Source organism: Barbus barbus (genome assembly GCF_936440315.1).
Source record: "Barbus barbus genome assembly, chromosome: 44".
NCBI classification, from domain to species: Eukaryota; Metazoa; Chordata; class Actinopteri; order Cypriniformes; family Cyprinidae; genus Barbus; species Barbus barbus.
The window spans coordinates 23,222,975-23,242,899 of record NC_136722.1 but is presented as its reverse complement, the minus strand read 5'-3'; the positions used below and the strand labels follow the sequence as shown (position 1 = coordinate 23,242,899).

Below are 19,925 nucleotides of genomic sequence, written 5' to 3'. Positions count from 1 at the left end.
AAACTATATTTTTTGGGGTTAAAAAAAAACCTTTTGGAAGAATACAGAGAAGACACTTACGCAGAGACAGAAAATAATCCTGGGGCTCCAAAAGTATTTAACGTTAGACACTTGAGACCATTTAAAACCATTGAATCTTTATATACTGTATGAACCAGCCAAATATGAAAATAAATGGCATGGCAGAACTTTAGCGATGACTTTTGACCAGCTGGTGTTTTGGTGATTTTTCAGTCAGTTCTCCTCAACTTCACACGGGTGTAGAGAATCACATTAACGATCAACATGATCTTTTCGGATTGGCCTTTCAAACCTTTTGTCAAATATTTTGAAAAAAGCTTGCATTTATCTTTTTTATAATACTGGCACTTTGTTTAATATTATGTAACTGAAAAAAAATCCATTATTATTATTGTTTTATATAATCAGCTTACATTTAGATCAAATTCTGCCCCCCAAAAAGTTGTTTTTAATGTTTATGTGCCTTCATGTACACAAAAAAAAGGGGTGGTGATGGCGCAGTGGATAAGACACATGCCTTTGGTGTGAGAGACCCGGGTTCGAATCCACTGTGAGACACCAATGTGTCCCTGAGCAAGACACTTAACCCCTAGTTGCTCCAGAGGCGTGCGACCTCTGACATATATAGCAATTGTAAGTCGCTTTGGATAAAAGCGTCAGCTAAATGAATAAATGTAAATGTAAACCCACAGAGGTGATTAGTAAAGACTGGTTTTATTGGCAAACACCAGTGTTTCTTTTAAAATAAATCTGATTTCAATGCAATGTGTTCTTCATTTACACAATTTTCAAGAATATTTTCAAGGTGAATGAATCACATTCCCAAAGCAAGTGCGTCTCTTATATACATTAGACCGTATTTATAAAACAAAATCTTCAAAAACTAAAAAAAATAAGAGTTGGCTGATTGTTTTTAGTACACATTTGATTGTGTACAGATTCCCTTTGTGTTTGATTATCATCTAATCATTAGTTTTACGTATTTTTCCTCACAAGTAGCAGCCTGATTGCTCCTCTACTAGAGAGAGTCCAGTGCGTTGAGTGTGTGTGTGTGTGTGTGTCAGGTGTATTCACACAGGTGTCCGCAGCCGGCCGGACAGTGTTTGGACTGTTTAAGCCACTCCATCACATGCTCCAGGTGTCCTCCGTGACTGCAGCCCTGACACCACACAAACAAGCCTTTGACCACGTGATGACACACCGCACACACGCTCGCACACTGGTGGCACCTGTGAAGGGTTCAAATACATACACAAAAAACACAATCAATAAATATATTCCACATTTTTTTCAAATGATAAGATTTTAATTTAATATATATATATATATATATATATATATATATATAATAAATATGATAAACAATTAGTTGATAAGTTATATAATATTAAATCAATTATAATAAATACATAAACATTTAATAAATTATTTTATTATACTTTATTTTAAATATTATAATAAAATATTTATAATTATAATTTAAAATTAAATCTATTCATTTGATTTATTTATAAAGTGGACCTAAAGTGTGTGAAATTCTCTAAAATATTATGATGATATTTTAATTTGATTTATTTAATTTATAATAGATTAAATCAAATTAATTAATAAGTGATATAATAGTAAATTATAATAAACATTTATAATAAATCATAATTATTGTATATATAAATGTATATATATATATATATATATATATATATATATATATATATATATAATAAAAATAAATCATAATTATAAATTAAAAATATTTTTTTAAACTTATAAAGTGGACATATATAGTGTAAAAGTCTAAAAAATTTTAGTGATTTTTTTCCAATTGATAATATTTTAATTTAATGTTTATTAAAACTAAATATATTAATTTTACTTATTTATAAAGTGGACCCAAATTGTGTAAAATTCTCTAAAATATTAGCAATTTTTCCAAATGATAATATTTTTATTTATAATAACTCAAATAAATTAATATGTGATATAATAGTACATAAATTATAATCCATTCATGATAAATTTATTATATTTATTATACAATTTTATAATAATCTATTTTGTAATTAATCAATTTTATAATAACATATTTATTTATAATTAGAATTGAAAATTAAATATATTAATTTTATTTAGTGGACCCAAATTGTGTGTGTGTGTGTGTATATATATATATATATATATATATATATATAGAGAGAGAGAGAGAGAGCAATTATTTTTCCAAATTATATTTTTATATAAATTATAATGAATAAAGGATATCATAAAAAATTAATTAGAATACATTTGTAATACGGTAGATTATAATTTTAATTTTATAATAAATATATATTAATTTAAGTTGTTTATAAAAGACATGTAAACATTTCCATAAATATTAAAAGAGAAAAAAAAAAACACCTTTAAATGAGCTTTAAACACATCAGATAAAGGACTAAAGGACTGGAACTCACAGCTTAGTTGAATTTTGACTTGACAAAGGAAAAAAAACAGATAAAAGTCAGGGATTGGAAGTCGTACCGGTCACAAATCCAGCCCTTGTTGCTCATTGGTCTTTTGCAGTTGCTGCAGTTGATGTGTAAGGTGGTGGAGGCTTGATTCAGACACATGATGGCGCCGCACGTGCTCAGTTTGATCACCTCATTGCTGACGTTCCACAGCTCGAAGCGCTGCAGCAGGTCGATGTAGGACATGTACCAGTGCTCCTGAAACACAAACGCACACAGATTAAAACATCACGGCTGTATCCCCTCTATACCCTCATTCACTATTCCCTACACTAGTCCACTCATACAGTTCACTTGAAGGAGTGAATAAAAATGAGTAAGTGAATTCGGACACTGAGTTTAATCATTGCTGTTTAACGGGCAGCTCCAGTAGTAAGATTAAAGGATTTATCTTGAACTCTGTCACGGAAATTATGTATAAAGCCTAGTTAAACAATTTAATAGTCAATTTACTATGAATTTGTACCTGTGTTGTATTACGTTGTATTACACCGTGGAAAAGCGCTTCTCAAACGAACGGATGATTCAGCTGTGAATGCCATCTTCTGGCGAGACGTGGGTATTCATTCGGCCCGCGACTCTCACAGTGCATTATGGGTTATCGCTAGCTGTTTAGTATACATCGGTTGTATACTCGTTTTTGTGGTGCATTGTGGGATTGAATGAGAGTGCACTTGAGAACGTCCACTATGGTTTCGGATACCACTAAAAATGGCTGTATAGGGGGCCATTTCGGATACAGCCCACATGAAGAAACCTACACTTCTTGTCAAAGTGAGTGTTTTTTTCACCTGCGTGAGCTCGTCGATCTCCTTACGGATGCGGTCGCCCAGTACGATCAGCACGGACACGGCCATCTGCACGTCACCCTGCTCGGCGTAGTAACACAGCATCTCCTTCACGATGGGGCAGAAGAACTTGGGCGGCAGGTGAGGCGAGAACAGCAGCTGCGAGACGGAAATGAGACGGAAGGACTCCATGGAAGTCAGACACGTGCTCTCGGCTTCGCTCCCGCTGACGTGGGGCGACTCGGGCTTCTCCTGCACCGGCTCCGGGGCCGAGGGATGGTCCATGATCTCGTGCCGTAACGGGAACGCCTCCTGAGGGAGCAGGTACTCGGGTTCCTCTGCTGGAGAGACCACAGTCTTTTCATTTGACTTTTTACACCTATGACTGAGAGTTGTGTTTGGATGTGTTGACTTGACTTAATTTCTATTGCCACATCACCTTCACAGGCTGACGATTTCATGGTAAACAAAGATTATACATTAGAAAATCAATACCGTAGTACACAATACAAAAATTTAAAGCAATTATAAAAAAGTTTTGTACATAAAATTCTACAAAAGATTATTTAAATGTACTTTTAAAAGAAACTATACAAGTTTTTCTGGATCCATCTTATAAAGCTTAAGAGTTTGTCCTGATAATAACTCATGACATGAAATATTGAGCAGACCAAAAGCACGTTTCACAGTCAATATTGACATTTTGGTGCTTCTTCCTGGGATGTGTTGACCAACCTGCATGGTTGTCGTGCTCAATGCTGTAGAGATCATCGTCGTCCAGCTCAGCGTCTCCAAACAGATACTCCGCCTGACCCTCGCTGCCCTCCGTCTCCTCGTTCTCTGCACACAAAAACACATCTTTATACGCTGTTTGTAAGGATTTCCTGACAGCTGAAAATCTGGATTGACAGCTGAAGACCGTGGGGACGCTGGAGGAGTACGTACTACAGTACATATTATTACATAATCACAAATCGAAATCCATCTTTATAATAACTGAGGCAACTCATTAACCCTTAAGTGTTTAAAGGGTTAATTCACCGAAAAATTACGATTCTCTCATCATTTACAGGTCGCTCCCAATCTGTATGACTTTCCCCCAGTTTCAGAAACAAAGCTTAAGCCTAGTCCCAGACAACAATGTAACTCTGAGCTGTTTAAACTGAAAGAAACTTGCAGTGATTGATCTTAAATATATCAATGCTTTTGTTTTGTCTCAAGTAAGTGTTTTTTCTAAGGCACGTTTATAAAAATTACCGTATTTAAATGTCCTTATTGAACTATGGCCCAATCTTAGCACTGTGTGTGAAACCAGACCTTTATGTCTTCTGTGGAACATAAAAGCAGAAGTTTAGCAGAATGTCTAAGTTGCTCCAAGTTGAAAATGCACCATAAAAGGACCCCATATGACTTGTGTAGTACTGTATATTCCGTCTTCTGAAGTCATACGATTGGTTTTCTGGAGGAATAGACTTAAACTGAATCCGTTGCTCAATGTCAGTCATAGAAGGTTTGAATGATGAAAGAATCATTATTTTTGGGAGTCCCATCCCTTCCCGTCTGGCAGTATGTCACGTCACTTCACTCTTACATATGAGAAACTTTGCATTCGCAATGTTTTGTGATCGAAGTCAACATTTCTTTGGGGAACGCAGAAGCTTTGTGAGAGCAAGCACAGAGTTTGCTATGTAAACACAATCTAGCTGATTGTATATTGGCACATGTTGCATTTCTTTTACTGGTGTCTCATCAGTTTCTCATCAGGAAGTGCTGCGTGTTTATATGTCTGTGTCTCACCGTCATTGTTGTTGAGGTTGGTCTCCAGGCTGTGGAGGTTGTCTTGTCTGTTTTCTTTGTTTCTCTCATTGAGAGCAGCGCTCATCTCCTTCATACTGAAGCTGTAGTACAGGAAGCAGGTAAAAGATAAAGAGTCGATGAACGGTATTAGAGTTTGTATTCAGAAATGAAAAATCACATGTGGTAATATCAGTACCTGTTGACGAGCGGGAGGTTTCCTGATTTATTCAGATTGTGATTGGTTGACAAGGACGGATTAGCCGGCTCTGAAAACATGATTCGCAGCATTGTCCATGTGGTTGATTCCTGTATAGTATAAAAACATAACAAAAAAGCTTCTGTAAAATAGGGTTTGTAATGGAAACTACAGGGGATTTGTGAATTAATGAAAAGCTAATCTTTAAATATTAATCATAAAAATATGTATTAAATAAAAAAAATAAACATGGAAGCCTACATTAGATAATTTTATACTGGTCTTATGCACTAAATAATTTTTTTTTTTTTATTATTGCAAAATGTATGAATTAATTTTTTTACTTTTTTAAATATTTATTTTTAGTTAACACATATCAGGAATATTTTATTTTTTATTAAGTTTATTAAGTAAGAAAACCAATAACAGAGAACCATAAACATGCAAATATGGTCTAAAATCACTGAGATATTAACTTAAAATATCAAGGGGGGACTTTTGTAGTTCAAAAAAAAGTATTGTAGTTCAGCTGACAAATAAAAGGTTAAAATACAAAATCCATCCGTGCCTGCAGTCTATTGAGTCTCTTGGCGACTTGAGCGTTGTGCTCACAGACTTCGGCGAAGGGTTTCCCGCTCAGCAGGTAACTCTGTGCGGTGTTAATGAACCAGTCCATCCCGACGCTGCTGCCCGCTTCGCTCTCAAACACACTGAGCGCGCTCGACACCTGCGCAAACTGCTCCGTCACATCGGGCTTCTTGAAGAAGAAGATGGGGTACCGCCGATCGCCACCCGGGTAGGTTTTACGCCCCACGTCCCCTACAGACTGGGGAGCTATAAAGAAATACAATGTTCGGTTAAGAGATACAATGTAGTATCAACACCGAAAAAGCACGAGAAACTAATAATTACACACTTACAAGGGTTTGAGAAAAAGGCAGAGGAAGTACAATAAATAAATAAATATTGTAACATCATAAAAAAAAACGTTGCTACCTTTGCATTTTTTTGAATAAAGGGAGATTAACAGTGTGCACTGCAGATCTTTTTTCTATTTTTTGATGATACTCTTTGATCTTGCACCTGGCCAAGACATTTTTGGATGTGCGTACCTTGATTCTTCTTTCAAATTGCACCCTAACACAATAGAAATAGCAATAAAATAGATGGGAATTATTCAATTTCTCACATTTTATATTTTTGAGTCTCTAACAAACTAGAGGTTTTCTATGGAAGCCCACTTCCGCCTCTGAATAAAAAAGGTAATTGCAAAGTTTTCTCATAATTGTGTACTATAAACTCACAGATGCGAGTTATAACGTCCGTACTGTGTGATAAACTTGTGTTTAAAATTGATTGCTTCTGTTGTCCTCATTTGTAAGTCGATAAAAGCGTCTGCTAAATGACTAAATAATAATAATAATATAAACTCACAATTGTGACTTTTTGCTCAGAATTGTGGGATTTAAACTCACAATTGAGGGGGGAAAAAGACTGATATGTTCTCAAAAGTTTATATCTTGCGAATCTGACTTTATAACATGCAATTACGAGTTTATATCTCACAGCTCTAAGAAAAAAGTCACAATAAGAGTTTGTCCTGATAATAACTCATGACATGAAATATTGAGCAGACCAAAAGCACGTTTCACAGTCAATATTGATATTTTGGTGCTTCTTCCTTGGATGTGTTGACATTCACAAAAAAAATCTGAATTACGAGACAAAAACTTGCAATTACCTTTTTAAATTTTTTTATTCGGTGTCAGAAAAGGGCTTCCATAGTTTTCTGTTTTGTCGGTTTTTGGCGAACTGCATGGAAATCAATGTGGTTCAATTTGACCCACAACAACACCACAGTCCGGTCACTCACCGGTCATCAGACTCTCTTTAGCAGCAAACGCCAGGTCTCCGAACAGCCCAAAGCAGAGTCCCTCAGGATTGGCGCGGTCCACGGGTCTGCTGGCGTCTTTAAACATGTGCTGGTACAGCGTACTGTCCTTGGACCCCGACAGCAGGAAGTAGGGGTCGTGCTGGTGCCGCCACACGATTCCTGTGGTCACGTCTTTGTGTTCCTCGAAGGTGGCGAAGGGGATGAACGGCCGGCGGACGTCCCACACGTAGATGTTGTGATCCACCATCATGGAGCAGGTGGCCAGGTGATATCGGCGCTCCGGACGCCACTTCACCCTGGCCACCGACGCTATGGTCTGAACGCAGTAGATCTCCTTCACACGGTTGGTCGACATGTCCCAGACTTTCACCATCTTGTCACGTCCGCCCGTGGCGAGCCAACCCCTACAAGACAGAGACAAGCGTTATATACAAAACAGAGCCTGAGAGATTGAGGAAAAATCCACGAGGATGAAAAATGTGTAACATTTACCAACTAAAATTAGGCAAACAAAGTTAGCTTTTGAGTATTTATTAAGTAGAAGTTTTTGTTTTGAAGAAACTGGACTGTTATCATTACTTTCTTCTTATTTCATCTTCCTTTTTTTCATTTTCACTTTTCTTTAAGTTTAGGAATTTTACAATTGTTGTTGCTATTATTATTATTTAAATGATTATTTCAATCATTTGTCTTTTTTTTTAAATGTTCACGTTTTATGTTTCATAAGTCATTATTTAGAAAATTCTTACAATAATAACAATAATGTATTAATAATTTTATTATTATTTCCCAAATTTTATTTTCCTTTTTTGAAATGTTCACTTTAAGCATAAGTTTAGAATTTTAATTTGACTATAATATTACAGTAAAAATGTTACCTTTTAAAAACTTTTGTTAAATTCTTTAGGTTTTCTATTTAGAGATTTAATTATTATTATCATCATTACTATTATTAATATTATTTTCTTTTCATTTTGTCCTTTTTTAATTTTCAGTTTTCTCTTTTTTCTTAAATCATTTAGTATTTTTCTGTAATAATAATAATAACAATAATACCATACTAGTTATTATATTCTGAGCTCATATTATTATATTATAATATATTATATTCTTCTAATTTTATTTCTCTTTTTTACATGTTCACTTTTTTAAGTTTAAATTATTATTTTAAATTTTACTGTTGTTATTATTATTATTTCCTCATTTTATGTTCCTATTTTCGTTTTATAGCTGTTGTTTTTTTTATTTATTTTTAAAGTGCTGACCTGTGAAGCTACATGCTATTCCAATACAAATGATAAGATTTTAATAAAAAGTATTATTATTATTAGTTTAGTTGAGTGTGCACACACTTGTCCTCGGGGTGCCAGTCACAGCAGAAGACGGGTCCGGTGTGTGCGGTGAACATTCTCTCGTATCGGTCGGGTCTGCGAATGTCCCACAGCTGCACGTTTCCATTCTCGAACGAGGCCGCGAACGTGAAATAATCCTTAATACTGAACTGCACATCTCTCACGCTCTCAGACTGGCCTGTAAAACACAAACTGGTGTTCATGTTGTGTTCAGTCTCTGTGTAGCATCAGATTTAGAGTCTAAAATGCTCCAGATGTGCTTCTCATTAAAGTGCATTGAAAATAGGTGTTTGGATGATGTTTTGTGGCTTTATAATGTGTAAATCAAGCTTTTCACGATGCAAATTGTTGCAAAGCAGCTTTACAGAAAATTAAAGTTTCTACATTATATTTAGTTATAGCTGATCAGCGGTGACTATGTCAAGTTGATGTCCTTTTGGCTGAAATGTCATATATACAGAGTCAGAGACGCTCATCTGCACATACCAGAAAAGGTGCTGACGCTCTCCTTCTTGCGCAGGTCAAAACACTTCATGAATCCGTCCTGAGAGCCGGACAGCAGCATGTTGACCTCAGTGGGGTGAAAACAGACTTTATTGACCGTGCGCTTGTGTTCGGTGAACAGCTGCTCCTGTTTGTTACGGCAGGGCCGCGCCAGATTCCACGTCACCACGGCTCCGTTAGTGGCGGCGGTGGCCAGCAGGTTCTCCTCCATCTGATGCCACATGACGTCCGCGCAGCTGAAGTTCAGCGAGGGTTTGCGTCCCACGCGCAGGTTCAGCCGCTCCACGAAACCGTCTTCCTCCAGACCGTAAATCTTGAAAATATTTCGCCCGGCAACCACCACCTGAAACATGTGGTGATCAATGACAAGTTAACTGTATCTAATGACAGACTGAATATTAATTTACATACTACTAATCATTTAAATGACAAATATTTACTAATGGGTGGGTTCAAACAAAAGGTGCTATCTTCTAAAATATATATATATACACACACACACACACACATATATGTATATAAATATTTTGTTTATTTAGACTTTTTCCCTCAGCAAACACCACCTGATCACCCTAGTGATCGATCCCAAATTAACTGTATGTAATAACTAGTATTTTGAATGTGAATATTTATTATTGACAATTAATTATTTAATTATTAATCATTTATATTAGTCATTGACAGATTGAATCTTTATTTACATATTTAATAATCATATAAATTACAAATAAATCACTTAAGCATATATATATATATATATATATATATATATATAAAATAAATTAATGTATAGCAATAAATATGAACAATAATAGATCTTTGAAAACGTAATGACAAATTATCAAAATTAAAATATTTAAAATATTTTGAATGGGAACCACCACCTGAAACATGTTGTGATCAATAGCAAGTTAACTATATCTAATGACATTACCCAAAAATAATATTTTGAATATTAATATTTATTATTGAGATTGAATTATTTATTGATATTAGTGACTTACCAATTTAATATAATTTACATATTAATAATCATATAACTTGCATATATAAATTACTACATTATATACAATTACATCATACACGTTTTAAACAATAAATTAATAAAAATAAATATAAATTAATACATTTTACACGTGCAAATATTTAAAATATTTTGCCTAGCAAACATCACCCGAAATAATTTTCTGATCTTATAAAATTATTAGTATCCAAAAATTCATATTTTGAAAGTGAATATTAATTATTGACAATTATAACTGATATTATTCACTGACAGATTAAATACTAATATTAATTTTCATATTAATATAATATAAATGACTAAAATATATAAATTTAAGACATTAAATAATAATAAATAATTTAATAAATAATATAAATTTAAATACTGCTTTACTATAAATTATATAAATATAAAAGTTATTGTAGTAATTTTATATTGGTCATGTGAACCATCACAAAAAAAAAAGATTTGAGTAGAAAAATGTAATTGGGCATTTTGGCTTGTGTTTGTGTCTCATTTTCACCTGCGTGGCATCCCGACACACGCTGATGGCGTTGGCAGGTGCATCCAGGTGGCAAAACATGGTACAGCCACTGATAGGGCTGACCCTGGTCATCTTCTCCATCTCAAGCTGCAAAATCAAGAGAAAGAGAGCAAACAGAGGTGGAAACACAAAGAAAGAGAAGCGATATAACTAAAAGAGCTGCTGCAGTTCCTTCTATGGCCAGCAGGTGGAGGACAGATTCATCAATATGAATGAACATCTCATAGAGGCGATGTAGTAAATACAGTAATAAAGCGAGAGGTTCACACTTACGCTTTGTGTCCAAAGCCTGTTCTGTTGAGGTTTTCTAAATAACCTTTCTGTTGCTCATTCACTGACTCCACACCAAAACCTATGAGAAAATGAGACACAGCAAACACATTCCATTAATGCATTTATTATTTCACACACACATTAACATCTTAATACGAAATGACACACCGACAAGGCAGCAACAGCAAAAAAATAATTAAATAAATAAATGAAATGTAAAAGTGATATCGGTAAAAAAATAAAATAAAAATAATACTAATAAATAAAATAAATAAATAATAAAAATAAGTGAAATGTAAAAGTGATATCGGTAAAAAAAATAATAATAATACTAATAAATAAAATAAATAAATAATAAAAATAAGTGAAATGTAAAAGTGATATCGGTAAAAAAATTTTTTAAAATAATACTAATAAATAAAATAAATAAATAATAAAAAATAAGTGAAATGTAAAAGTTATATATATATATAGACAAATAGATACAATATAGACACAATAGATTTTGCTAATGCTATTATTATAGCATTAGCTATAAGTCATCTCCATCCTGCTTCAATGACTACCGTCCAATAGCACTCACTCCCATCCTCATGAAGTGCTTTGAACGGCTAGTCTTGCACCACATCAAGTCTGTCCTCCCCCCCTCCCTGGACCCCTTCCAGTTTGCATATAGGTCCAACCGCTCGACCGATGATGCCATCACCACTGCCCTCCACCCAGCCCTCACACATCTGGAGAAAAAAGACTCATATGTCAGGATGCTGTTCATAGACTTCAGTTCAGCATTCAACACAATCATCCCTCAACAGCTCACTCACAAACTGGTCCAGCTGGGGCTCAGCACCTCTCTGTGCAACTGGCTGTTGGACTTCCTGACCGGGAGACCTCAAGCAGTACGGGTCGGCAGTAACACATCCAGCACCATCACACTGAACACTGGGGCGCCCCAAGGATGTGTGCTGAGCCCCCTCCTCTTCACTCTGCTGACCCACGACTGCACACCATCACACAACTCCAACATTTTCATTAAGTTTGCGGATGACACGACTGTGGTGGGTCTCATCAGCAACAGAGATGAGACAAACTACAGGAGCGAGGTGAGCCGCCTGGCCGGGTGGTGCAGTGACAACAATCTCTCTCTGAACGTGAAGAAGACGAAGGAGATTGTTGTTGACTTCAGGAGAGTACACACTCAGCATGCCCCTCTGACCATCAACGGTGCGACTGTGGAGAGAGTGAGCAGCACCAAGTTCCTGGGTGTGCACATCACTGAGGACCTCTCCTGGACTAACAACACTGTAGCACTGGCCAAGAAAGCACAGCAGCGTCTCTACTTCCTCCGCAAACTCAGAAGAGCCAGAGCCCCGGCCCCCATCATGTGCACCTTCTACACAGGCACCATCGAGAGCATCCTGACTAGCTGCATCACTGTGTGGTATGGCGCTTGCAACGCATCCTGCCGCAAGTCACTTCAGCGCATAGTGAGAGCAGCTGAGAAGATCGTTGGTGTCTCTCTCCCCTCCCTCCAGGACATCTACAGCACCCGTCTCACCCGCAAAGCCCTTCGCATTGCAGGCGATCCCACCCACCCGACACACAGCTTCTTCAGTCTGCTGCCATCAGGGAGGAGACTGCGGAGTCTCCAGGCGAGGACCAGCAGACTGAAGGACAGCTTCATACATCAGGCTGTCAGGAAGCTGAACTCCCTCCCGTCCTTGCCCCCCCTCCCCTCTTTCACCCCCATTTAACACAGCAACACACTAGGAACTCTGACTCTGTGACACCCCCCCCCCCCCCCACCCCCCCACGACCAACAAACTGTGACCGGCACCTGTCACTTGTGCAGCATTGGCTGATCACTACCCATCCAACATTGACTGCAAATTACCTCTTCGGATAGTCTGACAAAAACTATCCGAACAGTCACTTCGACTTGTCACTTTAACAGACTGATAAGCTCTTCTTGCACTACACTCATAACAAAACAAAACATCTGCACAGTTTTGTTTTTGTACATTCAACTGGTTTGCACTCCATCTATTCTGCCATGTGCACTTTATCTATCTCTCTTGTTTTTATTTTCTACAATGTCCTCAGACTGATAAGCTCTTTTGCACTACAAATATATCTACACAGTGTTGTTTACTTAACTGGTTTTGCACTCTATCTGCCATGCGCCTTATGCCACTTTATCGATCTAATTCTTATTTTTTTCTACAATATCCTCATTTGTATAATTGTATAGTTGTATGTACATATGTTTAAACTGTATTTATCTGTATCTGAACGTGTTTAATGTTAACTGTATGCACCAAGGGTCTGAGAGTAATGCAATTTCAATTCTCTGTATGTATGTACTGTACATGTGGAAGAATTGACAATAAAGCTGACTTGAACTTGAACTATTATATTTATTACTACAGTGCATGTTGAGTAAATCTTTAATGATTTTATATAAGGGTTTTTATTCACCTCAAGCATACTGGGCGATTGGTGCTTCGAGAATCGAGATGATAAAAATGTAATACATTTTGCAACACATTGATAATACAGCTGTATCTTATGCCAGGAATATTATATATGTAGTAAATATGCGTAAGTTTGTGTTTCGGTCACAAAAGTGCCACGCTGCTTTAAAAACAGCTCCGTTCACGCAGCACGAGTCAGTAATACAGCCTGTAATATGAGTTTAGATATCGCTGAAATAACTTACCCTTTTAAAAACAAACGTGTCCGTTCATCACGAGAAGCGGATGTAGAATCATTGTTTACTTTCGCGGCTGACGTCACCTCCGGTCGCATGGCGCGCTGCTTCTTCAGTTCAGTCACACTTTAGGAGAGCTGCATGATAACTCCTCACACAGAGGCATATTTGTCATAACACATCCTGGTATGATAATATGCTGTTGTGTCGCGTGCTATATTTGTTTGTTAATGTTATGAAGGAACTGTTGTGTTGGCATTCTCTCCGTCAGTCATGTCTGTGAATGAGAGCCTGTATAACTGAGGATCCAGCCGTGTGGAGAATACTGGACTGTAGTAGAAGCCAAGGCAGCTGTGAAGGGCAAGACATCTGGAAAACTGGCAGCTGGACAGATGCTTTGAGTTCTTACAAGCACACACCAAAAATGCATTTTTATGTTCATTGCAGCATTTGCATATTAATAATAATGATATAAATGACAAATTGCTTAATAAATGTAAAATAGCATGTTATATGTTATGCATATTGTTAGATTATAAATAAAAAAATATTGTAATAATTTTGCCTACACATTACCATGCAGTTTTACAACTTTACATGCAGCATTGTGTCTATTTGATACGCGAACAACTACAAAAATATTCATGTTCTCTCACAAATTAATGTGTTTTTATGTTTATTATTGTATTTACATCTGGATAGGATTGAATATTAATAATATAAATTACAAATTTAAATACTAAAATGATAGTTTAAATAAATTAAATGCTAAAATATATACATTTAAAATAAATGATATGATAAATGATCATAAATTACTAATTTAAATACTAAAGCATATGCATTTATAAAATAATTGAAATATTGTTCAATTATATACATTTCAAATGATTGTATTAATTGTATCCTTTTAATTTATTTTAATTAATAATTTTTGCCTAATCATAATTAACCACAAACTTGAAAATTGACCATTTAAATGCAGTTTCACTAGCATTTCCTTGATTTGATATGGGCCACATTTAAACTCATTTAAACACCCAAAATGTGTTTTTATGATCATTACTGTATTTGTATCAGAATATAATTTAATATTAATAGGCTACTCATAAATGACTAAAGTTTTGAAAACATCATAAACTATAGAAATTCAAATATTGTTACATTTTAAATTATATAAATAAAAAAGAGAAAGTGACATGAACAATCACAATAAACATATATTTGAGTTCCCACAAACACGGATGGATACTCTCTAACAGAAAGGGAAGTTCAGGCCTCGTTTGCAGCAGCTGATTGGCTCAAACAGCGAGGAGGCGGTTCAAAGCTCGACCAGCAAAGCTTTTCGGCGGCTGCAGCGCCGGATGAAGTGGCCTTGATGGCTGATGAAGCAGTGGAGAGCATCGCTGAGCGAGTACACGGCCAAACATTATGCACTTTTCCTCCAGAAAAGACTGAACAAAACATCCCAGCTTAATAAAGGTAAGAGATTTAAGATGCATGTTCAGCTTCAAGCGTTCTTCATGGGGATGTTTGCCATCTCAGCGGATGGCCAGCGGGACTGGACTCCTCACAGGGTGGAGCAGTGTTTATGGGCCTGGGCCGTGGCCAATCAGATTCAGCCCTCATTATTACAGGAGTTTCATCTGATGGATGCAACACACACTGTGGCATATCAGAAGCCAGAGAAGAGGAAGACAGCTGATGAAGAGACAGACGACGGAGGGATCTAGAAGAGCAGCACTTCTCTGTTATTATCTGGATATTATATTCAGCACTTTCCTTTGCAATATTTTTGAGATATTACTCCAAGATCACGAAATGCACTTCACAATTTCTTTTCTGAATTTGTAATTATGTATAAACGTTTTAATAAAGCAATAAAACCTTTGTAAAGATTACAACCATTTAAGTGTTTTTTCTAGTGTTTTGGAATAGGAATTATATATATATCGTTTTTTGTTTGTTTGTTTTTAAAAAAAGCTATTTTTAGTCTCTACTGCTCACCAAGGCTGCATTTATCGGATTCAAAAACTGCAAAATGTCAGTGTCATTACAATTTAAAATATAATTTATAATATAAAGCTGTATTTTCAGCATCATTACTCCAGTCTTCAGTGTCACATGATCTTTCAGAAATCATTCTAATATACTGATTCGCTGCTTAAGAAACATTTCTGATTATTATCAATGTTTGTGCTGCTTCATATTTTTGTGGAAACTGTGATAGCCCTAAGTTTTGAATGGTAGTTTTAGTAAAATATGGGTAAGAAAAAAATTAATTTTTTAATCTCATGATCATTGAGATCTTGCATGGAGCCCCAGTCCGAGGGAGATTGCAGTTATTTTGTGTTTCTTCTGTGGACAGGTTGTCTTTTATACAGGTAACAAACTGAGATTAGGATTACTCCCTTTAGGAGAGTGCTCCTAATCTCAGCTCCTTACCTGTAGAAAAGAGCCAGAAATCTTGCTGATTGATAGGGGATCAAATACTTATTTCACTCATTAAAATGCAAATCAATTTATAATTTTTTTGAAATGCGATTTTCTGGATTTTTTGGTTGTTATTCTGTCTCTCACTGTTCAAATAAACCTACCATTAAAATTATAGGCTGATCATTTCTTTGTCAGTGGGCAAACATACAAAATCAGCAGGGGATCAACTCATTTTCTTCCCTCACTGTAGATCCATGTACATAATATTAGCCTAAGGAGGCCAAACAACAGTTTCTGAAGGATAAGCAGCACCTCCTGATAATTAGAAGGTTATGCACCTCCTTCATGTTTTGTACCCCATCAGTGGAAAGTGTTACAGCGGGCACTGACACACACACACACACACACATCTCCTCACAGTATGGTCTTTATTTCATACAGCTGAGAAATGAAAGCAAACATAAAACTATACAAAATAAAACTACAAAAACAAAATTGCCTCAGGTCCCAATATTTCAGAAGTACAATACATCATGAAATGATAAAGAATTTGATAGAAACTATCAATATTTACATATTTTTTTTATAATCATCTGATCAAGAGGAAACTATTAGCATTATATTATATTTTCAGTTTTAGCTTCTTTTTTGTAAACAGAAACTTTTACTGCTACGAGTAGTCATCTCTCGTGTTTTGGCACCACTTTGAAATCTGTAAATGGACTACGATTCTCAGTAGGACTACAGTTGTGGCGACGACACAGAGGATCTCACTGGAACGCAGCGATGAGCTCAAAGCAACACTCTTGCAACCTACACCTACAATATCATGGAGAAAGTAAACGCACGACACCGCAATCTGTGCTGATTGGCCAGCTACTTATGTTAAGCATGAGATTCGAGAGCAGCTATTGGCTGGGACATAATGTGGTCGGGATTAAGGGGGAGGTCCTTGGTAAATGGGTTTGTTCCCAGTTTTAAGTGGATTGACTGAGTACACTTCTTCACCCAGGGTATGTTTGGAGTGGCATACTACCCATACTAGTTTTGCAGTATGCATACTGGCACATTATGCAAATGTTTAGTATAAACGGCATACGTGGATGATTTATCGGTAACATTTGCCAAAATGTGCAGCATACAACAGAGCACACTATGTAAAAAAAATGCATCCCACAATGCAATGCGCTCGACCTTGCATTCTGAAACAGAGTTGTTTTTGGAAATTGAAATAAAGTTGATATAAATTTTTTTTAAATATTAGATGAAAAACTTAAAATTGCCTTGGCAACTCAAAAATATTTATATAAGACAAACTTAAAAATGATAACAAAAAAAGAAACTTTAAAGTATATTAAAATATGTTGCTTTGGCAACTAACTAATAAAACTAGTTGAAGTCTTAAAATGACAATGGCAAAACTAAAATAAATATTTAAAAAATAATAAAAATGAGAAAGGTACATAAAATAACTCACGTTGAAGTACTAAGATGATTAAAGCTAAAACGGAAATAAAAACAGAAATATCAAAAAGCAGAGAAAAATGTCAAAAGCTATAAATAACTTAAAAAAATCAAAATATAAAAATAAAAGCTATATCAAAATATTAATCAATACTATTAGTATATATACTAATAATACTAAAATAACAGTTCTGAAAATAAATTAACCACATGATCAACTTTTAACATTTAGTTTGTCTTATTTGAATGCTACAAAATTTAATTTTACTCCATATTATTTTTTTCTTAAAATTGGATTAAAATTGAAACTATTTCAAACGTGACAAATATATGCATGATCATCTTGTATACTACTGTATATACATCTAGAATTGCAAAATGCATACCGTTTCACATTATATTTTAAAAAGTATTCCACTCCAAACACAACCCAACTGTTTTAGACCGAGGTTCAGTGTTTCCCACACTCACGTGCCGCTAAAATACACACAGACTACAGTATGTGTGCTTGCTTATAACAGTCTGAAAACCAACAATAGTCATACAACACATTAAAGCATGACACACACACACACACACACACACACTTCCAGCATCCATTTGATGAGTGTTCAAAAATAATAATACATCCATCATTCACTGCTCTCTCCATTTCCCTTCATTTTATCAGCTATTTGTCCCATCTTTCTCACCTCATTTTCTTCTATCACATATCACATAACATTTCTCACTGTTCATACGCATGCCTGATAAATATTCATCAGAGTTTCATTTTTCACCTGTCTAAAAGTGCCAGCCAGCTAGATGTTACAGGAACTCCATAAATTACACTTTTTTGGAAGCTGGATCAGAACATTTAAAGTCAACCTGAAACCAAAATTGACATAATTTACTTTATTACTACTGAAATGTATTCACCAAGCCTTTGTTTTTTGCCAATTCTCCTCAAATATCCTTTTTTTACCTGCAAAATATGTCACATTATGGCATGAAAGTGCCACTTCATGCTGACTTTAAAATATTAAAATAACTTGCATGTTCCCTGGAAAGCATTAATGTGTTTTGCTACATAAGCGTGACCTTTGGGCACAGCTGAATTTATTAATTAAACATTTGTATTGTTAATATTTTTTGCTTTGCTTCCAGCACTTTCTGTTTCTGTGGGTGGAAATGCATTTCATTTCGGGTTTTGCATCATCATCATCATCATCATCATCATCATCACATCTCTCGGTTTAAGACAATCTTTACAGACGCTACAATCCAACACCTATAGCCACTCTGAATAAATAGAAATGTAGGACTATGGCATAAAAATCCACAACATTAAACTGACACACGGTCCAGCTTTTCGAAAATGAAAAGAAATCAACTCAGAACAGCAATCTTATACACATCTTTCCTTTAGCAATTCAATTAATTCCCTTTAATTATCTTTTAGCAGCTTAGCGAATGATAACTTGGCACTACTGAATTTTGTAATATTTGTTAAGTGTCATGAAATACTCATCTTTAGCAGTCTTGTCTCGAGGATTTTGAGTTGTATTTTTCATATAAATCCAGTCATAATCATTATTATATTAAGAAAACCTTCACTGAAAATGTAGGCAGGTGAAAATTTCCCATGACTGGAGTTGCAAAACATTTGGTATTGGTGGTCGTGACACTCGTTTCTATGTCAAAAGCATCTTTAATCATGTTACGGCAGTTACCATAACAACTGCAATCTGCGCAGCAATACTGAAGTAATCATTAGTGTGTGGCTTGTAAACTCCTGACTCTCTCACTGGCTTGTGTTTGTGTGTTCACTGGAAACATTTTCAAAGGTCAAGATGAAGGGTCAAATATTCAGTCTGTTCCAAACCAAGTGAGCTCCCTTCTAAAGCCACATTATAACGGAAATGGAACCTGATTTGAAATGCTCTACAAAAACATAATTCATTCAATAGAGTGCTTACAAAACAATACTCTAATAAGCATAAAAATATTAGGTAGTCCATTTAGTCAAAATTAATTTTATTCAGCAAGGATGCATTAGGTTGATGAAAAATGACAGTAAAAACTTTTAAAAAGTTTAATAAATGCAGTTTTTTACTTTCTATTAATCAAAAAATCTCATGGTTTCCACAAAAATTTGGCATCAAAAACTTTCAAAATTGATAAACAGAAATGTTTCTTGAGCAACAAACAAATCAGCATATTAGAATGATTTCTGAAGGATCTTGTGACACTGAAGACTGGAGAAATTCAGCTTTACATCACAGGAATAAATACATTTTTTAAATATAATCAAATAGAAAATAGTTGTTTTAAATTGTAATAATATTTCACATTTTTACTGTATTTTTTATCAAATAAATGCAGCCTTGATGAGAATAAGAGACTTTACTTTTGAACGGTAGTGCATATTTAATTAAAAAAGTTTTTTTTTTTTTTTTT

The 19,925-nt window shown here is 35.3% G+C and overlaps 1 protein-coding gene across 3 annotated transcripts; it reads right to left on the bottom strand.

Moving 5' to 3' along the window:
- Positions 1-716: 716 nt before the first annotated feature.
- LOC306863047 (GATOR2 complex protein WDR24-like) lies at positions 717-13,645 on the bottom strand. 3 transcript variants are annotated; one of them, XM_079406206.1, is made up of 13 exons: positions 13,596-13,645; positions 10,880-10,958; positions 10,586-10,693; positions 9,039-9,399; positions 8,553-8,730; positions 7,180-7,604; positions 5,875-6,140; positions 5,307-5,416; positions 5,111-5,211; positions 4,049-4,153; positions 3,317-3,654; positions 2,539-2,723; positions 717-1,250 (listed from the first exon to the last, which is right to left on the bottom strand). In XM_079406206.1, exons 3-13 carry the CDS (start codon positions 10,685-10,687, stop codon positions 1,082-1,084), a joined length of 2,340 nt encoding a protein of 779 aa, XP_079262332.1. In that variant the 5' UTR covers positions 10,688-10,693; positions 10,880-10,958; positions 13,596-13,645; the 3' UTR covers positions 717-1,081. The 3 variants fall into 3 exon arrangements, with proteins under 3 accessions (XP_079262332.1, XP_079262334.1, XP_079262333.1); XM_079406208.1 differs by having other exon boundaries at positions 3,317-3,651; XM_079406207.1 differs by lacking the exon at positions 13,596-13,645 and adding an exon at positions 11,463-11,578.
- Between the last annotated feature and the right edge of the window lie 6,280 nt (positions 13,646-19,925).